The sequence below is a fragment of the Corvus kubaryi genome, unplaced genomic scaffold, assembly GCF_017639235.1.
Source record: "Corvus kubaryi isolate FWS band 111438036 unplaced genomic scaffold, C.kubaryi_AGA036_p1.0 split3-37304, whole genome shotgun sequence".
Classification (NCBI taxonomy): domain Eukaryota; kingdom Metazoa; phylum Chordata; class Aves; order Passeriformes; family Corvidae; genus Corvus; species Corvus kubaryi.
In genome coordinates this window covers 574,446-602,139 of record NW_024582087.1, presented here as the reverse complement: position 1 = coordinate 602,139, position 27,694 = coordinate 574,446, and the positions used below count along the sequence as shown (strand labels likewise).

Below are 27,694 nucleotides of genomic sequence, written 5' to 3'. Positions count from 1 at the left end.
GGCCATCACCATCTGAGGTGACTATTCTCACGTTGAAGGTTGCTCAGGCTCCCTCCCACACCCTTCTGTGCTGTGTGTGGAGAGCTGCAAGGGGAAGAGGCACCTTTATTCCAGGTTTGTGTTATCCTTTTGCAGCTCATTCTGTGATCTCTGCTAAAAATAACTTGAAGCGGCGACAGCGGCGATTGCTCAACACCCACGCAGCAGCCCTGTCCCTCCCCGGCCCTGTCAGCAGGATGCTGCCAAAGTACAGTCCCATGTGCCTGGGCCACAACCAAAGACTCTCTGCAAAGGAGGAAATCCAAGAGTTGCTCAAAGAGTCGGGAAGTTCACAGCTGGTGATGTGAGATTGATGGAGTGTGATGCCTCTGTCATCATCTCACCTGAAACACGAGGAAATGGTCACTGCAGAGGTAGCAAGGGGGTATTTTGGGCCAGCCTGGCCCTGTTCTGGTACTTCCTTGCTGCTTTTGTAGCTCCATCTCAGCTTCCTACCAAGGACAGCTGGTGCATTTCACAACCTCTTGTATTTTCCACTTTCAAGAGCAGTTGCAGTACACAAGTTCCTGCAGGCCCCGTTCCCCAGTGTGTTTACGTTGGGAATGTCTGCAAGATCCTTGTGCTGGTTAGGGCTGGGGAAGAGTTAATTTTCACAGTGGATGGTATGAGGCTGTGTTTTGAATTTGAACTTAAAGCGGGGTTAATCATGGCAACATCCCTGACGCCAGGCTGCTGGTCCCATGCAGGATGGGTACAAGGATGGATTTTTTTCTCATACTCTTTGGTGGTGGTGGTTGAAAGCTGCTCTGGGCAGAGAACCTCATTCTCTCCTGCGTTCTCCAAATTTTAATTGCCAGGTCGGGTGAAATTGGTCCTTGTTCAGCTGGGGAACAGCAACTGAATTCAGTGGAAAAATGGAACCTCTCATAACTGGTGTTTTTCAGCCTGTTCTGCAGCCAGCTTGGCTGAGGGGTGAGCCTGTGCTCCCTGAAGGTGCCAAGCATGAGGAATTATACATGGAAGTACAACACCCAATTAGTGAAATCACTTCATCATGAAAAGCAGAGGAGTGCAATTGCAGGGCTGAGTGTGCCCACACTCTCTCTGGGGAACGCTGGTGCGGGCTGGGGGTGCTGATCAGCTTGTTCTGGGGCGGTAATCACTGAGCACAGTGAGAACTGGGGAAGGGAAGAACTGAACTCTTCCAGCTCTGCACCATAAAAGGGACCTTTGAGACTGGAGCGAGGGCTGTGCTCTGCCACAGACACCAGGCAGGAGGTGCCCCAGGCTGAGCCTGGCTGTGGCTGTGCAGGAGAGGGAGGGATGCGGCTGCTCCCCAGATCTGTGTGGCTCCTCTTGGTTTATCCCGACCAGGTAAAGCTTGCAGAAAGGTCCTTCCCTGCAGTATCTTGCAAGGGCAGGAAGGAATCCTGGGCACAGACACCTCTGGCCAGTGAAATACCTGCACCACCAGCATTAACACCAGCGAGGGTTGCTCTGGGTGAAAGACCCACCATAACACTCTACAGACAACCAGCTACAGCTGCAGTCACAGCTCTGAGCTGGAATTCTTTGGGATGAGTTGGAGGAAGCAGGTTTGTGGCCATCTACCTGTGCCAGTCCCCTCTGTGGTTCAAGAGTTGTCCCGGTCAATGCTGGACACCACTAATCACAGCCTCTTAACGTGAAGGGTTTCAAAACAAACAAGTGAGTGCTCTGCTCGGTGTGTGTTTGCACAGCTGCTGCTGGTTCCTCCAGGAACTGGAAAGCTGTGGAGCTGTGGGAAGAGGCAGGTACCTCAGCAAATCCCTTCTCAGCCCACTGCCCCACTCCTGTGGCTCCCAGCCAGGAGTGCTCTGGCCAGACAGGCCCCTATGGCTGAGCAGGATGTGATGGGGGCAGAACATCTCCAGTGTGGTGTGGTGCTGCCAGGAAATGTCCCTGACGCTGCAGGGACTGGGCAGCAGCTGTGGCCACTCTTTTAACATTTGGCTTTTCCAGCCTGTCACTGGTAAAGCTCTGAGTTCAAACTGGCTGCTCTGTCTTGTCAGCTGAAGGAATCGAGTGGGTTTGTTGCTCCAGCAGTGCCTGACAGCTGCCTAGTCTGTTCCTGGCAGAGCCTTTGCTCTCTGTCCTTGGCAGGGCTGGGCTATGGCAAACAGCAGCTTCTGAGCTCTTAAACACAAATAAATGCCTCTTTGAGGAGCAGAGTCTCTCATGAGCTGCAGACTCTAATGAATAATTGAAGAGGGGTCAGTTTACAGGACTTGCACATGAGGAATGCGGCAGTGTTTGCTCCAGCAGCCCTCCCACATGGTCCCTGACCCATCCAAACCACTCTGGTTTCTCCTCTGCCATTTCCATCCCCCTGGTGAGTTCGTAGAAGCTGCCTCATGTTCTGTCTCCAGAAAGCCTCTTTTATTGAAGGAAAAAAAAGCCCTGCAAAGCTGTTACTGTGTGTTGTACTTGCAGGGGACCTCACCACAGACAGCGGTGAGGGCTGGCACTGGAGAGGACCCCAAAGAACTCATTCACATTTGATTTTTGAAGGGGGGGTCAGAGTGGGTTTGGGTCATTGGGTCATCTGCCCCAGAAACTGGGAGTTTGGAGTGCCCTTGGCTGGGTTTGCTGGGCGTCACTGGCCCCCTGACTGGCCAAGATGCTGATTGGGATTCTCCCTGCACACACAGGCTCCTGCAGCTTCACCCATCTCAGCTTTATTTGGAAGTGAAGCCTGGACTGGACATGAGCAGTAAATTCCTTCCATAGCTCCAGGTGAAGCTGCAAAAGCTGTTTTCCCTCTGGTTGCACTGTGCTGCCTGCCAGGGCTGCCATGGGGCTGGGGCCATCCAGGGAAGGTACTCACAGCTATCTAAGAATTCCTGCCTTGCCTGGAGCCCTTTTCCTTCTCCCTTAGGAAAACCCCTCACTGTGTGCCTGGGGCAGCCTGCGAGCAGTGGGAGCCGAGCCGAGGCATTGCAACAACTCCTGCTGCTCTCATTGCGGCTCTGAGGCAGGAAGGGTTTCCCAACTGCAGCATGAAATCCAGGTCTCTCCCTTGCCAGTCCTGGAGAGCACAGCTGGGAAACGTCATCCCTTTGGACACGGAGAAGGAGGGCATTTATCCCTATTTGTACTTGAAGCCTCGGTCTGGGCAGAGCTGCTCTGGGAATACCGAGCAGGCTGAGGACACTCTGTGCTCCTGAGATGTGGCTGAATTGATCCCCTCGCTGTCAGAGAGGTGGATTTCACTGGACAGCCCGGGCTGGCCTGGATGTGGATTGGGAATGTGCTGTGACTGGTGTCAGAGGGGGACATGATGGCTCTGCACCAGCACTGGGCAGAGAACGTCAGCAGTGGGATCAGTGGTCATCTTTGGGGGTCCAGGAGGGGACCTCTGGGGTCTCCACAGAGACAGAGTGAGGAGAAAAAAACTCCTTAAAATAGCATCTGAGGGGAACAGGACAAAACATGGTATTCCCAGTGCTGAGAGTGGCTGTAATCCCCGTGGTGTGATGTTTGGGAAGGGGATGGATGTGATCTCCGTGTTATGGTCCTGTCCTGGCACACGGAGCAGCTGAGCCATGGAGGGGGTGTCTGCTGGCTGCACCCGTGGTTTTTATAAACATTAAATGATAAAATAGAGCTTTGCTCCAGCAGACACTCATCCTGTGTGCTCTCACCAGGGTGTTGGTAACGCACAGCTCGGGGGGTGTGTTTTGGACAGGGGTTTTTTTTGCAGTTCACAGCCACCCCCAAAATGTGACAATCCCTTTTCTTGCAGCGTGTCCCGCACATGTGACCTTCCCAAAGGGTGGGAGGGAGCTGGATTCTCCCAGCCTGCATGGACCAACCCCAGCAGGTACCAAGCAAAGGCTTTTCCAGGTCCTGAGACCGCTTTCTGTGTGCCTTGCAAGGGGAGAGCCACTGGCAGCCTGTGTGCTGTGGGAGGAGTGTGGAATTCCATCATTCCTGCGATACAGAATAGTTTCTACATCCCACGATAACTCCAAGGGCAGCAAACAAGTCTTGGTTCTTGTTGTGAAATCAGTGTTGTATTTTATAATTCGGCTAGGAAGAGTTTTTACCTTTCCTACTGAAAGTGGCAGAGGTGCCCCATGCCCTGGTGGAAGGTGGTGCTTTACTGCTGGTTCCTCAGAGTGAGATTCTGCATTTGGAACAGCCTGGGACGGGGTCTTCTGGTTTTACACCATCAAAGCTCGAGCTGATTGGAATTTGCTGGGAGCACACCTTTCCTCCTTGCTGGGAGGTGTGTGTAGGGCTGCAGGAAGGGGAGGCTGCATCCTTTGCTCTTTTGCACTGGAGGCTGATTTGCTCTGCAGAACTGAGTAATTCCTTATCTCCTGGCTGTTAAAGGCGTTTTCGTCTCCAGTGCCTCCCTTCATTGGGTGCAAAGTCCTGCTGGCTCCCCGTGCTGCTCTCACAGCTCTGGAACTGCAGCAGCACTGGAGCCATCGGGAAATCTCCGTTTGGGGTTTGGGAACATCTTTTGCCTGAGCTTGTATCTTTAGCCCAAACAGCTCACTGTCAGCTGATCCTGGCCAGTTGCAGCTTGTGGTGCCTGGAAAGGGTGGAGAAATTGTATTAATTAATTTATTTTTTTAAGAAACTTTTGGGATCTGCTGCCAACATAGCCCTGGATAGAGCCAGGAGTGGGGTGGAGCCTGGGGAGTGAGAGGGGGTGCCTGTTCTGGAGTCTCTCTGCTCTCTCCATCTCAAAAGCAACCTGAGCTCTCTGATATAAAGCAGATATTTTGGTTTCTCTGTGAAACGAGTTGGTTAAAAACTGAGCAGATCGAAAAGGATGTTGTGAAGCACAAGGACAGGGGCTCAGCTGTGTGAGCCACCAACTGCCTTCTCCCTCCCTCAGCCTCAGGCTTTGCTTGAGAAAACCCCTCATCCCTTAATAATTTCCAAGATCCCTCCATTTCAGGGGTGCTGGATCTTCCCAGAGGGGTGTTTATGACGTGGGTGTTTATGAAATGGGCTTGGGGCTCCCCCCGTCCCGTTTCAGATGAGAAACACATTTTGGACGTTGAAGATGCTCCGAGTGCCACCTGCTGGAATGTGCTCGAGGGGTGCCAGGGTGACGCTGCCTGTCCCGTGGCAGTGCTCCCTTTTTAGGGATTTGCCTGTAACCCCCGTCGTGGGGCGCCAGGATCATTGGAGGAGCAGCAAACTCCTCCCCAGGAGCCACCAGGTTAATTTTATACAGCTTGGCTGCCTCTGTGAGTGGGGAGGAATTGCCCCCAGGAGGATGGCAGAGTGCTTCCAGGAGTCAGGCTTCTGTTTAAGCCATGTGTGGGGAGGCTCCTGATGTTTTCCATGCTAGGATGGAGCTGGTCATTCACTTGTCCAGCTGCCTTGGCTGTGTAAGGGTTTGGGCACAAGGCTTTGATGATTTGAGGATTTCTGGACACCACGTTACCCCTCTCTGGGCAGAGGCCTGACTGTGTCCCCTGGGTTTCTCCTCCCTCCCCCATTTTTGGTTGGTTTTGCTTTTCAGGAGACCACTAACAGTCCTTGGAGATGGTGTGGGGTGAAATGTGCAGCCCTGTTCCCTCTCAGTAATCCCTTCCTGCAAACCTCCTGCCAGGAATCCGCCCCCGTCCTTATCCACTCCTTGGGAAGTTCCAGTTCCCGAGGTCCCCGGTGTTTCCGGGCTGTGTTTGTAGCTGTGACTTTGTCCAGGACTTCCACCTTCAAAGCCACCCCGCGGTGTCCCTTCCTCCTCGGGCCCCAGTGTCCCCGAGGCTTTTGTCTGTCAGCAAAAGCCTTTGTTCAGTGTGAGTTAAAGGGCCAAAGAAGCCTCTCTCTCCCTGCAGATCCTCTTGGATTGCTCCAAGAATCTCCCTCTTCTTTCAAGAGAGTCAGTGGCCCCAAGGATTTATACTGTCCTGTTTCTGCCTTCTGCAAAAGCTGTTGCTGATTCTCTGATGTCTCACAGGGGCAAGGGCTCACCTCTTCCCTCTGTCTGCTGCCTGCTTGTATAAAACCCCCAGGACTGAATTCTGCAGCTTTTCCTGCTCTGAGTGTGGCTGGAAGTGGCTGAGGAGCTCAAGTGAGAGGTCTCATGCTCTTTCTCCCAGGCCTTTTCCAGCTGTGGCCATGCGTGCATCAAGCAAAAGTAACTCTTATAAAATGCAATAAACTGGTGGCCAGACCCTGCTCTGAGCAGGCAGCCCTGCAGGCATCCTGGATCGTGATGTTTGGGATGATGCTGGAGCAGGCCAAGCAGGGCCCACAAGGTTTCATGCCTGGGAGGGAGGGCAGCTGGATGGCCCAGGGTGCGTGGACTGGGAGCAAACCCGTTGGAACTTGTGCAGGAGAGCAGGACGGAGCCTCCTCTTGGGCAGGGAGGATTTTTACTCTGCTTGAGGTTTCAAATTTTTTTTTTCTATAATTATTTTTGGCAATTGAATGAAACTGGTGTGATCTCACAAAATGTTCTGCTTGGCTGGACTTGTTTTCAGCTGACCTGGCTGTGGCTGTCCCCGCCCCGTGGCGGTGCTGACGTGGTGACAGCTCTGTGTGAGCAGCTCAGGTACCTGGTGACACTCTCAGCTCCCAGGAGGTCCCACAGCAGCTTCAGCCCTCCAGAGGTGTCACTCCAAGGGCAGTTTTCCTGTGGGGGCAGCTGGCATCAGGCATCACTTTCCTGGAAGTTGGGGGGTGGCAACAAAGTGAGTTTTAACCTGCTCCGACCATGTCCCCATGTCGCTGCTGGGGGCTGCACTTCCTCCTGGGTCAGAATGCCTCACCCCAAGGCCCTGCTTCCTTCTCCCTGTGCCATCACCTGAACAGATCCAGCCCGTGCTCTGTTCAGGTACAGGCACCCCAAGCTGAACCCTTCCCTTCCCCAGCCTGGGCAGTGTCTCTCCTCAGTGTCCCACAGGATTTCTCAGGCTGGGGGCTCCCAGGAGACTGAAGAGGATCTACCACAGAAGTGCAGTCAAAAGTGCAAGGTTCCGGCCAATTCTTTCATTGCAAATGAGGCCAAGGGCCAGCCCTGCCCAAAAAAGGCCTTTGCAGGAGGGCAGGCACTGACTGGGGAGGTTTCTTTGCTTTGTTTGTTCCCCTTTTTGAGAACCACCACTTGAAAAAAAAGTTTCAGACAGAGCAGCCTTTGCTCTCCCAAACTTCAGCTTCGCTTCCTCTGCAGAGCTGCAGCACCTCCTGCTTCCCACTGATCCCAGGCTCCCTCCAGAGCGGGAGCTGCTGCTCCACGGGGAGGTTGTTGCTCCAGAGTAGGTCATGTAAAAGAACTTCGTGCAGAAGTTCAGGAGTGTGAAGCTCCCACATTCCTTCCCAAGGCTGGCACTCAGGGAAGGAGGGGTCTGAGGTGCAAGGAAAATGGGGAGCCACATGTGCACTCCCAGTTCCCTCAGGAGACCAGCTGCTTTCAGCCAGGGGTTTTACCACCCTCATTGTAAAAGACTTCTTCCCTATATCTAATCTAAATCTCCCCTCTTTTAGCATAAAACACCCATCACTCCTTGTCCTGTCACAGCAGGCCCTGCTAAAAACTCTGTCCCGAGCTCTCCTGCAGCCCCTTTAGGCCCTGGAAAGGGCTCTGAGGTCTCCCTGGAGCCTTCTCTTCTCTGGATGAACCCCCCCAGCTCTCCCAGCTTGGCTCCAGAACAGAGGGGCTCCAGTCCCTGGAACATCTTCATGGCCTCCTCCAGCAGGTCTGTGTTGCTCCTGTGCTGTTCCAGAAGCTGCTGCTGCCTCCTGGCCCTTTCCCTGGAGAGCTGCAATTCCACTGATCCTACAGGGAGAGCATCCCTGCTGGATCAGCGTTTGTGCCGCTCAGAGCAGGGGCAGAGAAATTTTGAGGAAGAAAACTACCAAGACTCTCAGTTGCTCGTTGCTGCCTCGTGCAGTGCCTAAAATTGTTCTTTCTGTGCCTGTTTTCTTGTGTGTGACACGGGGACTGAACTGATCCTCCTGAAAAGCCAGCTGAGATTTGCTGATGGCTCTTTCCATGCTTAAGCACCCGTAAAGCCGCCCAGTGTTCTCGTTTGGCTGCAGCATTGTGCGGCCATGGCCACACAAAGCCATTTCCCCATACGAAACCGCCGTTTCCTTTCAGCAAAACTCCCAAAATACATCCCAGTGACACAACCACGGCACCGGGGCTCTCGCGCCGCTCCGGGCGCTGCTCCGGGCTCTGAGCTCAGGAACCAGCTGGGAAGGGATGGGAGGATAACGGCCCAAAGCTTTGGAGATGCTGAGGCTCATCTTCCGCAGCAAGCCAAGGATCCAGGAGGCAAGTGTCTGATAAAATACCTGCTCTGCCTGCTCTCCTGCAGGACACAAGAAATCAGGGAATTCCTGATCCTAGAGAGCAGACCTTACCCAGGTTTAATTAAGCACTCTTTTGGAAAAGGCATTTTGGAGGGTATGACTGCTTTCTAAGAAGTGTCTTTCCTAGGTGCTGCCAGATTTTGGGAGTGTTTTGGGACCAGAGCATGTGTTGAAGCAACAGAAATTAAAACAGCTTCTGGTTAGTTGTTGATGAATAGGAAGCAAAATGCCAAGAGCAGAATCTGTTTTGAGATTTTGCAGGGTGGTTTTTTTTTTCTTGCATTTAGATGTGACGGTCTCAACCGGCAAAGTGACAAAACGCGAGCAAAAACAAACCTGTCTCTTGGCTTCTGGCTTGTAAAATCCTCCCTCAAAAAAAGGGGAAAGTAGAAAACAGGACTTGTATTTTGAATTTGGGAAAACCCCCGTTCGTGTGTCCCCAGCCCCTGCTCTGGGTGACTCAGCCGCCTGTGCCCTGCGAAGGCGGCGCGGGGAGGTTCAGGACTCGTCTCTTCCTCTGACTGGAGCGACCTCCTGGGCTTTTGTTTTCCAGGAGAAGCCAATATCATTTCCCAGCAGTGCAGGAATCTGTGGGATATGCCTCTTCAGAGGCTGTGGGTGACGGCAGGTGCTGGGACCCCCAGGAGCAGGGAGTGCTGGACCTGCAGAGATCCGTGCTTGTGGGAATCCAATCCTTCCACCCCATCCCAGGCAGGGGCTGGTGCCTGGTCTGGAGGAGCCAGGATGGAGCTGCTTTCCCTGTGGGTGGGAGGGATCCCCGGGGCGGGGTCTGCTGAGGGTGCAGTGATCACTTTTCGCTCGGGAAGGGGTTCAGCTGTGGCTTTGGAAGATCTGTCACCCTGCTGCTCCTGGGGCAGCGGGACAGTCACCCTCTCCCAATCCCACAGGGATCCCGGCTGCTCCCCCTGCAAGGACACAGCAGTGCAGAGGAGGAAGGGGCAGAGGTGACTGCAGGGGCCCCTCCGATCTGATTCAGTCCTTCTGGAGCTGAAAATCAGTTAATTCCTAGCTCTAATCTCACTGTTCTCACACAGCTCCTCCCTTCCCTCAGGGCTTGCTTTTCCTTCTCTTCTCCCTCTTCGTAGCTCCTGTCCCACCTCCAGGTCACCCTGTGCCCACCCAGCGCCGTGGGCTCCATCCTGCTGGGACACTGCCTGAACAGACACAGAGAAGCCACAGCTCAGTCTCCCTTCCCTCCCTTCAGTCCCATTTTGTCTCATCCACAGGCAAAGACTTCTCCCTCTCAGAGGAAATGTTTCAAATCTGATTGGAGTGTTTTGGAGGATGATTTTTCTATTCAAACTTGTCTTGTTATCCAAAAACCAGGGGAAGGAGTACCTAGATGTGGTGGCAAATTTGTGCGTGTTCATAAAATACACCAGGCTTGGGGACTGACCTTGCAAAAACTTACTCACACTTAAGTGTGAGTTTCAGAGGGAGAAGGAGCCATTTCTTAGCAGGGAAACTGTTCTTTTCTGAGCTCCCCTTAAATGCTTCTGTGTCTGGGGTTCAGACTCACATCTTGCCCCAGAGGCAGCATAAACTTGACATTTCTGCTGCTGCTGGGGACGTGTCAGAGCAGCTGGGCTGGCCCTGCCCCACCCTCGAGGTCTGTGGGGAGCTTTGCTCTTTGAGTTTGTTCCTCCTGGTTGCTTTAGAAAGGCTCAGTGCCTGGGTGGGAGAAGCCCAGTCTTTGCCACGGGGGTGCCAAACTTCCCTGCAGACCCAGGACAGAGGCTTTTGGAGTTAGTCCAGGTGTAACTGAGAGTAAAATCTGGTGTAGACCTGCCAGAAATTAATTCTCTCTCCTTGGTGCTCTGATTCTTGGGGAACACGTGTAACCATGTGCTGGCACCGTGTCCTTCCCCACCACTGGTCAGAGTTTATCACATCCAATCAGTATAAATTTGTTTGCTGGGACCTGGCTCCAACTGCTGTCCTGGAGCCACCGCCTGGCTGCGAATCACATCCTGAGGAGTGATGGCTGGTGGGACACCCCCAGTGGTTGTGAACAGCTCACCTGGTCTTGCTGAACAAGTTCTTTGGGAAAACTTCAGCAGAGAATCACAGCCCCTCTGTGCTGACGCTTGTTTATTGTCCCACAGGCAAAATCCGACATCAGTTGGGTAGAGAAAGACCTCGTGGACTCGGCAGACAAGGTAGGAAAGCTGCAGTGGGCACCTCGAGGAGACTCATCCATTTCATTTGCATTTTGTCCCACACACGAGGGCGTGAGCAGGGCTCGCAGGGACCTCTCTGAAAACCAAACCCTTTCCTGCCTCCCGCCCCTGCCAGCCCCTCTCAGCTCTGTGGAACTGCTGCTGCTGAGAGCAGCTATTGCTCACTTGCTCACATGACATCCTGGACTTGATTTCATCCTCCTCCTCCTTCCTCCCCACACCAGCCCCCTTTCCGTGCTGTCATTTGTGTCTCCTGTGGCTTTCTGATCTTGTCAGCAAGCCAGGGCGGGCACTTCTGGTTGCGTGGACGTACAGGGGAGACTTTATTGCCTTTCTGAGGCTCCTCTCCCACGCTGGTAACACGACATGAAAAATTCTCTGGGTCGGGACGAGATTTATCAGCTCCTGCCGGGCCCACGCGCAGGGAGTTCGCTGCTCCCCCACACTGAGAACGTGGAGCTGCTGTGGGATGGGTGCTTATCTTGGGCAGCACATGGTGGACGGGGTTTCTCCTTCCCTAGGCTGTGTCAGAGCGCAGGAGGTGTCAGTGTGAACCAGGCTCTGCTGCAGGTGCTTTTCCAGGCCCAGGCACCTGCCCCCAGCCCCTGGAGCTCACGGGCACCGAGGTGGAGCTGGGCCCAGCTGCCTCTCTGGTGTTCAGTCATTTGTTTCTTTCGTTATCAGTTCTCAAAGAGCACGTGGTGGGGGCAGAGGGGACAAGACAGTCATAATTTGTCTCTCTGGTTCCCTCCTCTGCACTCTTGGGAGAAATTCAGAGATTGGTGCTGACATAGGGCAATTTCCTTTTGTGTGGGTGTCTTCACTCATTTCAAGGGGGTTCTTTCTTACCTGCACCCTCTGGGGTCTTGCAGGACCCCCGGAAACATGTCTGTCCTGAGGGAAACGTCAAAGAGGAACAGGCTTGGAGGGGGAAGGAGGCAAAACAAGCCCTCTAAATACCTCTGCTGTGTCCTGCCAATAATCTGAGCCATGGTGGGTTCAGAACCCAGAAATGCCCTTGAAAGCACCTTGCCTAGACCTTCCAGGGTGGCTCTCAGATAAATAACTCCAGAGTCCACAGCAAGGACTCCTGTGCAGCATAAGGCAAGTGAAGGACTGAATGCAAATCCTAACTTTCCCAGAGGAATCCCATCGTGGGTGACCCCTCATCCCTCTGCCAGTGGGAGAGCAGAGACGTGCGGCTCTCCAAGGTGTCATCACACTTCTGGGTGGGTTCTTGTGAGTTTTTCTCTTCTGTTTTAGAGAGGAAAATGGCTTCTCACAATTTCCCCTGTTGTGGAAATACCCCAAAGCTCCCAGCCTGACGTGAACTTCAGGTAGCATTAGATGGAAATCACTTTAAGGAGACGGTGTGTGTTTTCTGTCGGTGTCTTGCCTGAGCCAGGGAACCCAAACGCCAGCGAGGAGCTGCGAGGTTGTTATTCTTTTTTTAAAAGCAAACCTGAAAAAAAAAAAGCCCCAACCACAAGTGCTGCTGCTGGGGAGGGGGAGCGTGAACCTCCCTCTGTGTGACCGAGCCTTGTCCCCACTGCGCATCTGCCACCAGCTCAGTCACCTGCAGCTCCTGCTCTGGCAGCGCCCGGAGCCCTCCGAGCCCCGGGACCGGGGAGGCCGCGGTTCCTGGGGCCTGACAATGTTGATCGGGATGGGAGAATGGAGAGGGACCCTAAACTTCCTCGTGTGTGGGCATTCCTGACGCTCTGGCTGCAGAGGAAGCACCGAGCCAAGCCCTGGAGCCTGCAGCTGCCGGCCCCCAGCCCGCTCGCCAGCCCGGTCAGTACCGCTGCCACCTCCCACTGCCACCTCCTGCTGCCACCTCCCTCTGCTTCCCTTCCTGCCACTGGCTGATGCTTCCCATGGATGTTCAGGGCACTCTGGTTTGCTTTTCTTTCTCTGCCTTCTGGGATAGTTTGTTGTGGAGCCATTGGAAGAAGCTGATCTCAGTGGCACACAGGTGCTTTTGTGCTGGAGACTTGTGTGTGCTGCCAGCCAGGCTGTAGGAGCCGGTCACCGGAGTCCTGAGAGTTGAATTCCGAGTTAGTGGATGAGTCCATGGGGGAAAATCCTCCCTTGTGTCAGCAGGATGCCAAATGGCTTCGCACAGTGTTTCTGTGGTAGGAGGATCACAGGATGGTTTGGGCTGGAAGGGACCTTAAAGCCCATCCAGTTCCACCCCCTGCCCCAGCCACCTCCCACTGTCCCAGGCTGCTCCAGCCCCAGTGTCCAACCTGGCCTTGGACACTGCCAGGGATCCAGGGACAGCCCCAGCTGCTCTGGGCACCCTGTGCCAGGGCCTCCCCACCCTCACAGGGAAGGATTTCTTCCTAATGGGTCCATTTTTGGGTCTCTCCCTGCTGTGGGCTCTCTCCCTGGAGACCTGAACTGGCAGGAGGAGCTGACCTTGGCTGGAGGTGGGAAGCTGTTCCTCACAGCAGCTGTCTGCAGGGACTAAGCCTCCAGATGGAACCAGAAGTGCAAAGTGGCTTGTTTAAGCTGGGAGATGATCTGAAACACAGAAATGCGTTGTTTAAGGGATTATGGGATATTTCTTGCCTGTGATCACTGAGCCCAGGGAAAGGCAGGATAATGCCAGGGAGCTCCTGTGCCCCTGCCCTGAGTGCCTGAGTAACACAGGAGAGAGCAGAGCTACCACCATGGAAACAAAGCCACTTCCTAAGCTGAGAAAAACCCAGCCTGAGAGCGGGGAGGGGAGAGAAGGGAGCTCGGTACAGGTGGGCAACCACATCCGTGGGCACTGGAGGGTGGGAGTGGGCTGGGGCGGAGGACAGGCACGGCTGGCACCTGGCTCTGGCTGGCTTTAAAAGCTGCTTTGATGAGGTGGTTCCAGACCAAGTGTCTGAATAGGTCTAGAAAACAAAGTGTAGGTTTTTTCCCCCAACTCTGCAAGGGAAAAAAATAAACAGTAGTTCCAGCTTTCTGCAACCTCTGCTGGCCACAGGGCCAGGGACAGCAGAGTGTAATCCATTTTTGAATATAATTGCTGTCCTTTGGGTCCAAAAAGCAACCAGACCATGTCTGCACTGGATAACATGGGAGTGAAGTGCTGAGGAGGCTGGACCTCCCCTTACAAGATGTCCAGCTACAAGGGATTTATGGCCTGAGTAAGAGTCAGGAGTAAGGAGTGGGAAGTTGAGCCCAGCTGGCCCTGTGGGAGCGGGGCTGGAGCAGGTCAAGCTCATAAGGAACCCAAATACAGATACATTGGCTGTGTCTGACCAGAGATAGAGGGAAAGGCACAGATGGAGACTAACAGTGCAAAAGGTCTCTGTATCTTTGGGATGCAATAGAAAGCATCACAAGGTGTTTCTGTTGAACTGAAATCTGGGCTTTGCTCACTAGAGGTACAGACAAGTTTTGCTGGGAATAGGAGGTGTTTCAGCATCACCTCAGGGTCTGTGGCTGTGCTGGCCCAGCTCCCTTGGTGAGTTTATTCTATTTATGCTGATTAAATCTATTTTTTCTTCTTTATTTTTTTTTAAGTAAAATAATGTGTTTTAAACAAAACATGTGCCAGAGACCTTGGCTTCCCCTCAATCTTCTTGAAGGCTGGAGTCTGTTAAGGCATCATCTGTATGTGCTGAAGATGCACTAAGACTTATGTTGCAGAGTTGCTCAGATTGCTGAGCAGATGGGCTCCAACATGTCTGATTTTTGCCAGCCCTGGCCCTGTTTTGACAACAGTGCCGTATTTTTTGTGTTGTGGGATTTTTAGTGGCATAAACACTCCTGTTTTTGCTACCAGTGCCTCAAAAAGGAAGGTGCTTCTCAAGCACTCCTCTGAAATGCAGTTCAAAGCAGCTCCTGTGGTTGGGAGGGAGGGAGGGCTCTGTATTTACCTGATCCTCCCTATCCTGACTTATTGATTGCAGATGCTGATACCTGTGACAAGCACCAACTTTCATGGTTCTCTCAGATGTGGCTCCTGTGAGTCTGGAGCTGCAGTCCTTGTTCCATAATCCCATAAGGCTGCTTTCCCCTGCTCGGGAGTCCCTGCCAACCATGTGCCCTCTGTTTCAGGGGGAAGGTGTTGTGCAGGAAATCAACATCACACACCATGTGAAGGAGGGCTCCGAGAAGGCTGATCCCTCACAGTTTGAGCTCCTGAAGGTGCTGGGACAGGGCTCTTTTGGCAAGGTGAGATCACTTCTTCCTATGTGCCATGCCAGAGGAATGATTTCAGTGATGAAAGGAACCATCCCCAACAAAACCACTTTTCTGACTCCCAGGAATGTTCCTGGGCATGTTCCTCCCTTCTCAGAACTGCTGCTGTGTGCCCCAGGCTGGGCCTGGCCCCTGTTTACAGTCCAGTTTCCCTTCTGTGAAGGAGGAAGGAAGTAGCCTGTACCTGTTATCTAGTTCAATAATCCAGGTCTCTTAGAGACCATCTGCTGACACACTAAACCAGCTTGGTGTCAGTCAGCTACCAGCTGACAGTGGGGGCTCGGACAGGACCGAGTGCTGCTCCCTGGGCAAATGCAGCAGTGGCTTTGTAGAATTGGAGAAAAGTTGGAAAAGACCTCTGGGATCATCCAGTCCTACCAGTAGCACTGCCAAGCCCACCACTTGCAGGTGGTGTCCTTTTGATGTTGCCTAAAACCAGGTAGAATGAGACATCAGGGAAGGGAAGGAGATAAAAATCCAGAGGATGCAGAACCTGAATAACAAGGGGTTGATGTGACTGACAAACCAGGAGGCTTTTGTGGTACAGTGATGCATCAGTGCCTCCAGTCACAGCTCCCAGGCATCAGCCCCAGCCCCACAGGAGCTGCAGGAGTCAGGAGGTGTGGAAGGCTGGAAAGGAGGCAAGTGCAGCATGAAACTGGGGGGTGAGAGGAATCCACACACAGCACTTCCCTGGAAACCCATGGAAAAGCTTGAGCTTCTTAGGGACACTCTGGGGTTTGCCACTTTGGGAGGCATCCAGCTCCTACTGTCAGTGTTTAGTACTTGGTGAATGTGGTGTTCTTCTGCCTCAGGTTTTCCTCGTGAGAAAAATAACACCCCCAGACAGCAACCACCTCTATGCCATGAAAGTGCTCAAGAAGGCAACGCTGAAAGGTAGGAAGGAGACTCTTCCTGCAGTGCTCTGATCCTCTGTGACTTAAAGAGCACTGGGGAAATGTCACAGCAGCCACTGCTGGCCCCGGGGTGAGCTGAGTGAAAGAGAAGCATCTTTATCCCATCAAAATGCCCTTCTTTTCTTTCATCTGTTTAAGAGCGTCATGATGGAGGTGGGAAAACACCTGGCTCAAGCAGCTTGGTGCTTAAGGCTGGGATGGGGCTGGACACTGGGGCTGGACACTGCCCAGGGGCCTTTTTCTGTGTCTGAGCTGCTCCTCTCTTCCCACAGTGCGGGATCGACTGAGGACAAAGATAGAAAGGGACATCCTGGCTGATGTCAACCATCCCTTTGTGGTGAAACTCCACTACGGTGAGTGTGGAACTCCTTGGGGTGCTGGGAGAGAGGCTGCAGCTCCAGCAGACTCTGACTGCCTTCAAACACTGAACACAAATTCTTTCCTGGAAGGATCTGTGATCCCACTGCCTGCTCCAACTATGGAACAGGGAACAGAGCATGGACCGGGAGAGGAGTTTTAAACATCAGATCCCTGGGATTAAAACATTAAACCAGGAGAAGCTGAGAAAGCAGAGTTAACTAGCCAAACGCTCTGACTCTGGGGAAGGCAAGGACAGCTTTGTTCCCTGTAAGGTGACCGGTGCCTCTCCCGGGAAAACAGCCCTTTCAGGAGGGTATCACTGGCGGAAAGAGAACCAGACCCCCATAAAATGAGGATTTTCTGCAGTGCCAGAGTGCTGTGGGGAGCTCCCATTTCAGCAGCAGGGACAGGCCATCTCCTTTTCCCCATCAGCCCTACCTGCATTTAACCCAGGAACCACGAAGGGCATGTGCCCAGCTGGAGCCACTGGGATTTAAGTGATGAATGTAATACCACAGAGCCTTCCCTCAGTGCAGGGGCCTGATTCCTGCTCTGGCTTGTGTTTCAGCATTCCAGACGGAGGGGAAGCTGTACCTCATCTTGGATTTCCTCAGAGGAGGTGACCTTTTCACTCGGCTTTCCAAAGAGGTGGGTATGCTCCGGCATCTCGGTGGGCTGCTGAGGCTCAGCTCCACTCTGCTTATGGCCTGGAGAAGTGATGGACCCTTGCAAAGAGGGTGAAAACAGCCTCCAGCCTGCTGCTAGTCCAGAGCTGGCACCAGGACAGGGTGTTGTGAGACCCCTGTGCTCCAGCAGGAAAGCAGCAGCACAAGTGGCAGGTCCCATCCCTGCAGCAACTTCAGATGAGCATCTCCTAAAGAACAAAAACTAAAAGAAGGTCAGTTTGGATTAGAATTAAGGAAGAAATCCTTCCCTGTGAGGGTGGTGAGGCCCTGGCACAGGGTGCCCAGAGCAGCTGTAGCTGCCCCATCCCTTGAAATGTCCAAGGCCAGGTTGGACGGGGCTTAGAGCACCCTGGGATAGTGGAAGGTGTCCCTGCCCATGGCGGGGAGTAGGACTGGATCCATTAAGGTCCATTCTAATCCAAACCATTTTAGGATTCTATGAATGGTGGGTGAAGTCTGGAAAACTTAGAAAGGGCAGGGGGGGAGCAACATGGATGTGGAAGGTCTTGCCTGGGCGCAGGGGAGCTGCTGGCATTGTATGGGTTACCTCTCTGCTTCCTCCCCCTGCCTGCAGGTCATGTTCACCGAGGAGGACGTGAAGTTCTACCTGGCAGAGCTGGCACTGGGACTCGACCACTTGCACAGCCTGGGGATCATCTACAGGGACCTCAAGCCAGAGAAGTACGTGTGGCCCAGCTGAGGCAGGATCCCAGCCAGCAGTCAGGGAACAGTTCCCACCTTCCAGAGGGGCTGGAGGATGCCCCAAGGCTGGACAGATGGGAGATGGTGGTGCCAATCCAAGGCTGCTGCTCCTCAGATCAGTGGTTCCGGCCAGGAGCAGCCTGTGTGTGCCACAGGGCTGAGCAGAGATTTGTGGCAGCCTCCAGGCTCCAGCTTTAGGCAGCTGGGAGCCTTCAGAGGGAGAAGGGACCAGGCTGGGCTCTGCAGAGCTCACTCCAGCTTGGTTATCCTTGCCTGGGGTATGTGGGGATCAGAGGGGGGTAACCTCTGGGGCCATTTGTTTACTGTGAAGCTGAGGGTGTGGAGAGGTGCTCCTGGTCCCACTCCTGTCTTGGTGGTGGAGCTTAAAGCACGGGGAGAAGGGACAGGTAACTTTTCCTTTGTATTCTGGGAGCATCTCAGACCACCCCCTGCTGTGCTTGTTCTCACCAGCCCTTACCACAGACAGTAACAACTTGTTTTTCCATTCCTGCTGTAGCATCCTCTTGGATGAAGAGGGACACATCAAACTCACAGGTAAGGGGCTCCCCAGAGCCTTGGGCTCCAGCAGGGCCAGTTCCTGAAATACAGAGCTGCTCGAAATGCTCGGAGCACTGGCTGAGTGCTGACAGCTTTCTCTTGTGCAGATTTTGGCTTGAGTAAGGAGGCCATAGACCACGAGAAGAAAGCCTACTCCTTCTGCGGGACCGTGGAGTACATGGCTCCAGAGGTGGTGAATCGCCAGGGCCACTCGCACAGTGCTGACTGGTGGTCCTACGGGGTCCTCATGGTGGGTACCCTGTCCAGGACTGGGAATGGCAGCTGCCCCTGCTCTGGAACGCCCAGACACGGCTCTGTGTGTCCTCCAGGCCTGCTGACCGGGGGGGGCTCCCCACGCCCCCCAAAGGGCTCCCTAAGGGGCTGTCCAGGCCTCCAGCCGGGAGCGCTGGTCCCTCGAGGCTGCTGTGCCAGTGGGTGCTGGGGTGTGAGGGGTATGTGGGGTGTGTGGGGGTGTCCGTGGGATGCATGGGGGTGTCTGTGGGATGCATGGGGGTGTCCGTGGGATGCATGGGGGTGTCTGTGGGGTGCCTGTGGGATGCATGGGGGTGTCTGTGGGGTGTCTGTGGGGTGCCTGGGGGTGTCCGTGTCCCCCGCAGCGCCGGGCCATCGCTGGCAGCGCAGATCTGGTGCCACCGTCTGGCAGCCGCTGGAGCCCAGGGCTCCGGCAGGAGCAGGCGCTGGCCTGGACACGTTCCCCTGCAAACCCCGTGAGCCAAGCTGCTGCTGGGAACACACGGTGCCTGTGAGCTCTGTCAGAGCCAGGCTTGAGACCCCTCACAAGCAGGAAGGGACAACCCTGTGCAACCCTGAGCCTTGCTCAGACATGACCCCGCTTCTTCTCTTTTCCTCCCAGTTTGAAATGCTCACGGGGTCACTGCCCTTCCAGGGGAAAGACCGTAAGGAGACAATGACCCTCATCCTCAAGTAAGAGCAGTTTCTCTCTCCTTTCTGCACAGGATGGGTGTTGCAATTTGGGGGCTCTTGCAATGTTGTGGCATTTTTTGGCAAGTGGTGCCACATCAGCAGTCAGTTTGAAGGGTGCAGTGTAAATGCCAGAGAGATGATTGTGCATTTTGGGGGTGGAGGTGCTGCAGTCGCCTTGTGGGTTGACTTCTTCAAACCTGCAGCTGATTGCATAACTTCCTCCCCAGAGCGAAGCTGGGCATGCCACAGTTCCTGAGCACTGAGGCTCAGAGCCTCCTGCGAGCCCTTTTCAAAAGGAATCCGGCCAACAGATTAGGTAAGACCTTTTTTTTGTTTGTTTCTGAATGTCCCTGATGCCGTAAGGGGCCTCTCGCGCTGGGTCAGCAGCGTGCTCACACCTGTGCTGGGCCAGGGCACTCAGGTGATCCCAGCCAGGTTCTCTGTCACACCTGGCTGTGCTGCATCCCTGGCTGTCCCCTTTGCCTTGGTGGGGGTTCAGCACAACGTGATCCGTGGTGCCTCTTGCAGGGTCTGGGCCAGACGGGGCAGAGGAGATCAAGCGCCACCCTTTCTACTCCACCATCGACTGGAACGTGAGTATCAGAAAGAGCAAATTTCTGCACCACTCAGCACCAGTAACACAGTTCTGGCAGCAGGAACAGCACAGTCCTGATGCTTGGCCAGCTATGGGAGAGCCACCAGCTCCTGTCCCCATCCACTCCAATAACCCTTCCCAAAACTAAAATTCTCTCTGTTTTGTAACTGTCTCATACCTGGGCTGCCTGTCACCACACCTCTCACGTTTTCCTTGAGGTTTGGCACAACAAGGATTGTCTTGCACAAAGTGGGAAGGAATTGGGGAAACATTCCTGGCAAGGAGATCAAGGCAATCACTGAATTGGCATTTCCCAACTGTTTCTGGCCAACTCCCACCTTACTGTGTAGTTGTGTTCTTCCCTGTTCTCTCTTACTTGGAAAGAGTTTTGAAGTCCAGTGCTTCCAAGGCCCCCAACAAGCTGCAAGATCGACCTTCCAGGATTGCCAGTAAAGCTTTTTTCCAATTTTTGCTTCAAGAAGCAATTAAAAAAGGCACTTGGAGTTTTGGGTTATGAATATCCTGCTGGGGCATCTCCCAGCCATCCCTTGGGAAATACGTGTCAGCAAAGCCCTAAAGGGAGTTAGGAGGAGATGGAAGAGTCTGTTGAGAGAAATACTTTATGGATACTGTGTTTGGAGTGGGGGCAAGTTGCCTACAGAAAATTTTTCTTGACTTAATATATGGTAGAACTTGTAGTGTTTCTTCACAAACTGACTCAAAAACACCCAACCAGCTAAAAAGTCCTCCCTCAGGCTGCCGAGCTGTAGTGAAATGCTAAGCCACAGAGTTTCACAAAATCTCTTCCTGGCCCTCATTCTTCACCAGCCTTTGCACCCTTTGGAGAAGGTGCCTGTGGGAGCACTTCCCAGCTGTTTTTGCAGCTGTGTTTTGGTTTTTGTTTTGCAGAAGCTGTACCGCAGGGAAATCAAACCCCCCTTCAAGCCCGCAGTGGGTCAGCCAGATGACACCTTTTATTTTGACACAGAATTCACGTCACGGACACCAAAAGGTTTGTATGACTTGAGGCAAAGCCCAAGTTTCCTGTGTGAGATGTCTCTGTGGCTTCACACCGGGGAGTATCCGGTGCCAGCAGGATAAGGTTTCTGCACAGGGAAGGTTCAGGTTGGATATCAGGGAAATTTCTTCTCCCCAAAGGATTGTCAGTCCCTGGCCCAGGCTGCCCAAGGTAGTGGTGCAGTCACCATCCCTGCAGGAGTTTAAAAGCCATGTGGATGTGGCACTTGGGGACATGGTTTCGTGGTAGCCTTGGCAGTGCTGGGGGAATGGTTGGACTCACTGATCTTAGAGAGCTTTTCCAGCCTGGACAATTCCATGATTCTCTGTGGGATTCTGTGATTCTCTGTGCTGCTGGTGTGGCTCCCATCTCAAATAAATTACAGGAGCGTAGCTCCTGGGAGTGAGGGGGAGGCTTCTGCTCCTCAGGCCCTCCTCAAGCTGTCTCTCAACTCCTGCTGCAGATTCCCCGGGTGTCCCCCCGAGTGCAGGGGCCCATCAGCTCTTCCGAGGCTTCAGTTTCGTGGCGACCGGGTTGATGGAGGATGGTAAAGTGAAACCTGCCCAGCCACCCCTGCATTCGGTTGTGCAGGTAAGGAATGGGGGCAGAGGAACAGCTCTTTGGAGGTGCAGGAATGCTCCAGGTCTGCAGGACCTCTGCACCACCTGGAGCCTGAGGCAGTTCTCTTTGGAATTCTTGCCTCCTGTTGTTCTTTCATCACCACTGACTGTCACATTGTGCACAGGCTGTCAGGGCAGTGTGGGGCTGTGGCTTTGCTGTCCCCAGGTGGATCTGTGCTGCTGAGTCTGTAAATGCCTGTGGCCTGGAGGTGCCACCTAAAGGCACCGTGCTCGGTGCAGGCAGCGTTGGCTCACTGACCTATATCTGCCTTGTTCTGCTCTCCTCCCGCTCCCCACCAGGAGGAGAAGCTGTGGGATGTAGCAGACAGTCTGACAGCTCTTTCTGTGCTCCAGTTAACTCATCACATTGCACAAACCCTTCCCTGGACCCTCCTAGCTCAGCTCTCCTTTGTGCTCTGGCAGCAGCTGCATGGCAAGAACGTCCAGTTCAGCGATGGGTACGTGGTGAAGGAGGCCATCGGCGTCGGCTCCTACTCCGTCTGCAAACGCTGCATCCACAAGGCCACCAACATGGAGTACGCAGTCAAGGTCTGGGATCTGCCCTCCCAACTGAGCTCCCCGGTTACATCTTTGCCCAGAGCAGCTGTGGCTGCCCCATCCCTGCAAGTGTCCAAGGCCAGGCTGGATGGGGATTGGAGCAACCTGGGATAGAGGAAGGTGTCCCTGCCCATGGCAGGGGATGGAACAGGATGAGCTTTAGGCTCATCTAGGATCTAAAAGGACAATTTCTGTGCTGCTCTGCATGTACCTGCACTTCCCTAGGAACAGCAGAGAAGCAGTGTCCTCCTCCCTCAGAGGGAGGAGAGTATCTCATCTTCCTGTGCAAAGCTGTGGCTACATCAGGTCTTAAAAAAAGACATAAAATTTTGTGGGTTGAGGACACAGAACTGATGAAGCAACGAAAGGATTTTTAGAGCTAAAGAGATCAGGGGACAGGGAGTGGATACAGCACAGGAGCTCTGCAGGGCTCCAAACTCAGCCTGTGTGCTTTGTCCTGGCACCTTCCCTAGCCGTGGTGGCTGAAGTGTGTCCCTACTCTTGCAGGTGATTGACAAGAGCAAGCGAGACCCTTCTGAGGAGATTGAGATCCTGCTGCGGTATGGGCAGCACCCAAACATCATCACCCTGAAAGACGTGAGTGTGGCTCGAGAGACTTCCCTGTGCCTTGGTTTAGGAAGTGCAGGCTCGGGGGGCAGAGTTCGGCCCCAGCAGGGGCAGCCCAGTGACCCAGCTCCATGTGTTGCTCTGTTTCTCTGTCAGGAAAGGTTCTTCCCCAGAGGGTGCTGGGCACTGCCCAGGCTCCCCAGGGAATGGGCACGGCCCCGAGGCTGCCAGAGCTCCAGGAGCGTTTGGGCAGCGCTGCCAGGGATGCCCAGGGTGGGGTTGTTGGGGTGTCTGTGCAGGGCCTGGAGTTGGATCAATGATCCTTGTGGGTCCCTTCCAGGTTGGGATATTCCATGATTCTGGGGTGGGGAAGCATCTCCAGAGCCACCTCTGCTGCTCCCTGTCTGCTCCTTGGAGATGGAAGTACAAAAGGGAAGCTCTGGAAGCACATTTTGATTACCCCATCCATATTTTCTTTGGCAGGTGTACGATGATGGGAAGTATGTGTACCTGGTGACAGAGCTCATGAGGGGAGGGGAGCTGCTGGATAAAATCCTCAGACAGAAATTTTTCTCGGAGAGAGAAGCCAGTTCAGTCCTGCACATGATCTGTAAAACAGTGGAGTATCTGCATTCCCAAGGGGTGAGTGTGGTCATGACTGTTTTCCTGGGAAGTTCCCTGGCATTACACTGCGCTCCCTCTCCTTCGGGGGGTAACTCTGCCCATCAGGACAATTATTTCTTGCTGGTGTTGCTCTCTTGGCAAAGCAGATGTGGGGCCAGAGCAGGGGTTGAGTGACCTCAGGCAGCTTTCAGACCTTTATCTACTCGGGGTACGAGCACAGTCCTTTCTTGGCTCCACAGGTGGTTCACAGGGACCTGAAGCCCAGCAATATCCTCTATGTGGATAAATCAGGGAACCCTGAGAGCATCCGAATTTGTGACTTCGGCTTTGCCAAGCAGCTCAGGGCTGAGAACGGGCTCCTCATGACCCCCTGTTACACAGCAAACTTCGTGGCACCCGAGGTGAGCACCTTACTGACCTGAGACCCTTCAGCAGCCCCCTTGTCCTTCCCCTAACCTGTGCTCCCACTTGGCACAGTGGGTCTGCCCTGTTCCCATCTCCAGCCCGCCCTGGAAGAGGCAATTACAGAAATACCACTTGTAGTAATGAATCTATTTTGAATCCTGATCTTTTAGTCCCAGACTTTGCTGTTCTGTCGAGTTCTGGAAGCTTTGCATATGGACTGCACCCAGGTCAAGCCCCTCTTCTGAAATGGGCTCAATGACAGGAATCAAACACGCTTTTTTCCCTTTGCTTGTTGTGTTCAGGTCTTGAAACGCCAAGGCTACGACGAGGGCTGTGACATCTGGAGCCTGGGGGTCCTGCTGTACACGATGCTGGCAGGGTAAGGCAGTGGTGGGGCTGTGATCCCCCTGTCCCCGGTGTGCTCTGTGGGGACAGCTGCACCTCTCCTCCTGCCTGGGTCAGTAAATCCAGGGCTCTCTCCTCTCTCCCCAGCTGCACTCCCTTTGCAAATGGTCCCAGTGACACTCCAGAAGAGATCCTGACCCGGATAGGAGGGGGGAAGTTCTCCATCAGTGGAGGCAATTGGGACACTATTTCTGACATGGCCAAGGTAGGGTTTGATATTTGTGTTACTCAGGGGTTGGGGTTGCTGTGAGGAAAATTTAGAGCAGGTTGGGGAGGGAGCACACAAGAGAGAGAAGAAAACCTGCAGCTTCTACCCCCACATGTCCCTCACAGCAGCTTTGTTTTAGCTCTGGCTGTGGATATTTGCATGGAAAACCAACCTCGTGCTTGACCCTTGTGGGGTTTGCTCTGTGTTATACCCCCCAGGCCTGCCAAAAACATGTTTCATACAAAAAGACATTAATGTCTGGGGACTTTAAACTTGGCCTCTGCATTTAAATCCTAATCTGGGGGTGGACAGGTGGGTTTATTGCATTTAAAGTATGAAATCTTCTAAAGTCTGACTTTCCAAACAATGCCTGTAGGATCTGGTATCAAAGATGCTCCATGTAGATCCTCACCAGCGTCTCACAGCCAAGCAGGTCCTGCAGCATCCGTGGATAACCCAGAAGGACAGTTTACCCCAGAGCCAGCTCAATCACCAGGACATTCAGCTTGTAAAGGTACAAAACCTGGAGTGGGAGAGCAGGATGGAAATTTGGAGAGGTGTGGGCCAGGGCAGGCAGTACAGACAAGCTGGAGTTTTTGGGAGAAAAGAAAGGAGAGATTCTTTAACAGCATGTCAGTGCAGGAGGGAGACTCACAGAAATAAGAAAGATGCTCCTGGCTTTGTTTGTGGGTCTGGCTGCTCTAGTCCCCTGTCTTGTAAAGCCACGAGCCTGAAGTAGCTCTCATGCACCTGAGTGACTCCTCTGTGCCTCTCTCCAGGGTGCCATGGCTGCCACGTACTCGGCACTGAACAGCTCCAAGCCAAGCCCTCAGCTGAAGCCCATTGAATCCTCCATCCTGGCACAGAGGCGCGTGAAGAAGCTCCCCTCCACCACCCTGTGAGGCCCCACGGTGCAGGAACACCCCAGATTTTGCACACCTATGGAAGAGGGGGACAGGGGATGGGCAGGGTCTGCACAAGGGCTCCCTTGGGGGCTTGCTCTTAAAAGGCCAAGTGCCTTCCTGCTCCTGAAAGACTGGCTCCTCCTCGTGTGGACTGATCTTTGCTGAGAGAACTTCACTGTAAAACTTTTTTGAAGTGTAAATTGTTGATTTTTAAAGACATCCATCTGTGTATATGAGAACTAGAATGTATAACTGATGTCAAGTGGCACTAAAAAGCAGCTCTGATTCACCCTTCCCTGTGTAGGGCCAGGTATTTGTTGTCGCTACAGCACTCCTTGGCACTGATCCTCTCCAACTCCACTGCATCTGGAAGACTGTGTCACACTTGGGGTTTAGGCTTTGGGGCTTTTCCTCCCTTGAACCTTTGGATGTGTTTCCCAAAGCCAGCCCTGCAGGCTCCCAGCCAGCAGCACTCGTGTCCATGAAGGACATCCCTCCCCTCCATGTCCTGTGTGTTTGTTCCATGTCAGGTGGATTTTGCAGCCTCCATTTCTCCCTCTCTCCCGTGTTCCTCCAGCCCAGTCAGCAGCTCAGATCTCTGAACAAAATAAACCACTGTTTTTCCAAGCCCTCCCGTAGATGCTCGGCAGGCCAGGACACCTCCTGGGTTTGGCTCATTCCTTCCCTCTGCCCTACCACCTCCATGTTCTCCCATCACTGGGGAGTTTGTCGCCTGTGCAGGGGGGGATGACAACAGAACCTCCTCCTTGGAAAGCCAAGGCTTTGGGCTGGCTCTGGCTGCTGCTTTTACCATGTGGGGTTTTCCTTCCCCTCAGCAGGAACCTCTGAACCAAACCACCCTTTATTTTTTTAATTTAACTTTGTTCTACAGCCGGTAACTCAGGGTTTCTTTCTGACTCATACAATAAACATGTCATTCAGGTGACGTCCTGTTACTGACTGACCGTGAGCTGCTGAGCCAGCGACCCCGGGCGTTCCCCGGTCACTTCCCGGTCTTTCCCCGGTTGTTCCTCCCTGCTATGCAGGGGCAGTGCTCCTCGTCTGCCTTCTGGAAAAGCTGCAAAGCTTTTTACCAGGCCCTGAAAGCCAGCAGTGCTGCTTAGGGCTGCCTCTCATGCCACCTTCTCTCAGGTGCAACCCCTCACTCCGCAGTGGGAGGTGAACCAGTCCTGGAATGAGGCAGGAACCAACAGGAATGGTGGCAGCATCCGGAGGGGAATTTCTTACTCTCAGGACATTTCTGTGCTTATAGAAACCACCACTTGGAGACAAACTGTGCCAGAAATAAATGCCCACCCCATTTTGACCTGCAGGGAATTGCTGGAGCTCCATGGTGGAAGTTTCTGGGAGCAGCAGGATTGCTACTAGGGCTGCAAACAGAGCTCAAGGATGTGACTGGAACCAGCAAAAGTTCTCATGTGAATTTCTGCTACTTTTAGCTGATTATGCCACAAAAGAGGAAACTTTCTTTTTGTTCAATCCCAGTAGGCTCTAAAATGGACAATTCCATAAAAAGAATTATCTGAGATACACAGTGCTCTTCTCCTCTACCCTCATCCAAGCAGGTCCGGTGAGCAGCCAGTGAGAAGCTGAAATAGTCACATTTTTTTTCTTTCTTTATTCCAAGTGCAGCCTGAGTGTCCAGTGCTTCTGAGAGGAGGAGGCCAGCACCAGTCCACAGTGGATCTTCTTACTGGCATTGCCACCAACACCAGCAGAGAGGGATTTAATGTTTTGCTGAGATTTGAGGAGGGGGACACTCCACCATCCGAAATGCCTTCCTTAAAAATATTTGTGGCATGATGTTCCCTACAACTCCACAGTGACTCTTGTACCAGTGCTGTGCAAATTTTAGGTACCTGCAACCAATAAAATAATTACAAACATTTTTCTGTAGCTGTCCCTTTGGTACTTTTGGGTGTTGCAAGAACCTCTTCAGATTTTCAGAATATTTCCTACATTGTGTTTTGAGGGAGGGTCTGGAGTGGTGGATGGGGTTGGATGTCAACCCTGCCTGTGATGTGCTGGTGTGAGGCCCGCTGGGGACAACTCAGAGGTGTGGGGGACAACCAGGTGCAGATCAGTGTGGGTGCAGGGAGAGCAGCCCTTGGCTGCTGCAGGTTCTGCCTGGCCATGAGACGATACCTGGGGTGTCAGACCCCAAAACCAGGAGCATCAAACCCCTCCTGGGGTCTCCAATCAGAAGAACTTTGTGTTCGGTGCAGCTGTAGCTTCTGAAACCCCCATCCCCTTGGAGAGCAGAGGGAACAAGAAGGGTTACACCTTCCTCTCCAGGGGGCTTTTAACCACATTGTTCTGAGTGATCAATAAGTAAAAATAAGTCTTGCTTTTTAGTTCCAGATCAACCAAGTGCTGTTACTTTTTTAATTCCAGTGCTCAATAAAAATGGACTTGTTGAACTTTCTGTATATGAGAGCTATAAGTGTTCGTGATGGGTTGGGCTCTCTCCTTCCTTTTCTGGTTTTGTCCTGACCTTTGCCAAAATACTGTTGTCACATTAACTGAAATTGCATTATTTGAGGTGAAAGCTGGATATCTAATGCCTGTTGGGGGGTGAGAGACCAAGTGATTTGCTCTCACAAGGGTTTGGGGTCATTCAGCTTTAACTTGGGACGAAGAGGATACAGAGGATATCACAAATTATCTTGGTTTTAAAAGGGGCAAAAATGGATTTAACTTCCATACATAAGGACATCTTTACAAGGAAAGCTACTTCTGTTAGTTCAGGTGTTTAATAGTGGATTTGACCTTTAAGCTTTTGTCCTGTAGGTCTGAATGAAAGCTCAAGGGAGCAGAAATCCCGGAATCCAGCCTCAGAGTGCTGAGTCTACCTGGAAATAACCTGTG

The 27,694-nt window shown here is 53.2% G+C and overlaps 1 protein-coding gene across 8 annotated transcripts in view; it reads left to right on the top strand.

Annotated features, from left to right (window-relative positions):
- Positions 1–27,255, top strand: part of RPS6KA1 (ribosomal protein S6 kinase A1) — a 35,715-nt gene extending 8,460 nt beyond the window's left edge. Inside the window, exons 1-23 of one of the 8 annotated variants that reach the window (XM_042015632.1) lie at positions 8,200–8,290; positions 10,455–10,508; positions 14,589–14,705; positions 15,548–15,629; positions 15,922–16,002; positions 16,578–16,657; positions 17,270–17,376; positions 17,915–17,952; positions 18,063–18,205; positions 18,830–18,900; positions 19,128–19,216; positions 19,429–19,493; positions 20,405–20,507; positions 20,977–21,104; positions 21,557–21,682; positions 22,199–22,288; positions 22,742–22,900; positions 23,122–23,283; positions 23,590–23,666; positions 23,780–23,897; positions 24,277–24,414; positions 24,680–24,798; positions 26,459–27,255. In XM_042015632.1, coding sequence (XP_041871566.1) covers positions 8,249–8,290; positions 10,455–10,508; positions 14,589–14,705; positions 15,548–15,629; positions 15,922–16,002; positions 16,578–16,657; positions 17,270–17,376; positions 17,915–17,952; positions 18,063–18,205; positions 18,830–18,900; positions 19,128–19,216; positions 19,429–19,493; positions 20,405–20,507; positions 20,977–21,104; positions 21,557–21,682; positions 22,199–22,288; positions 22,742–22,900; positions 23,122–23,283; positions 23,590–23,666; positions 23,780–23,897; positions 24,277–24,414; positions 24,680–24,798; positions 26,459–26,480 — 2,211 coding nt within the window. In that variant the 5' untranslated portion in view covers positions 8,200–8,248 and the 3' untranslated portion in view covers positions 26,481–27,255. Of the gene's footprint in view, positions 1–8,199; positions 8,291–10,454; positions 10,509–10,573; positions 12,324–14,588; positions 14,706–15,547; positions 15,630–15,921; positions 16,003–16,577; positions 16,658–17,269; positions 17,377–17,914; positions 17,953–18,062; positions 18,206–18,829; positions 18,901–19,127; positions 19,217–19,428; positions 19,494–20,404; positions 20,508–20,976; positions 21,105–21,556; positions 21,683–22,198; positions 22,289–22,741; positions 22,901–23,121; positions 23,284–23,589; positions 23,667–23,779; positions 23,898–24,276; positions 24,415–24,679 lie in introns of those variants that run through there. The other 7 variants (XM_042015626.1, XM_042015625.1, XM_042015627.1 and 4 more) reach the window with 7 other exon arrangements.
- Positions 27,256–27,694: the final 439 nt, after the last annotated feature.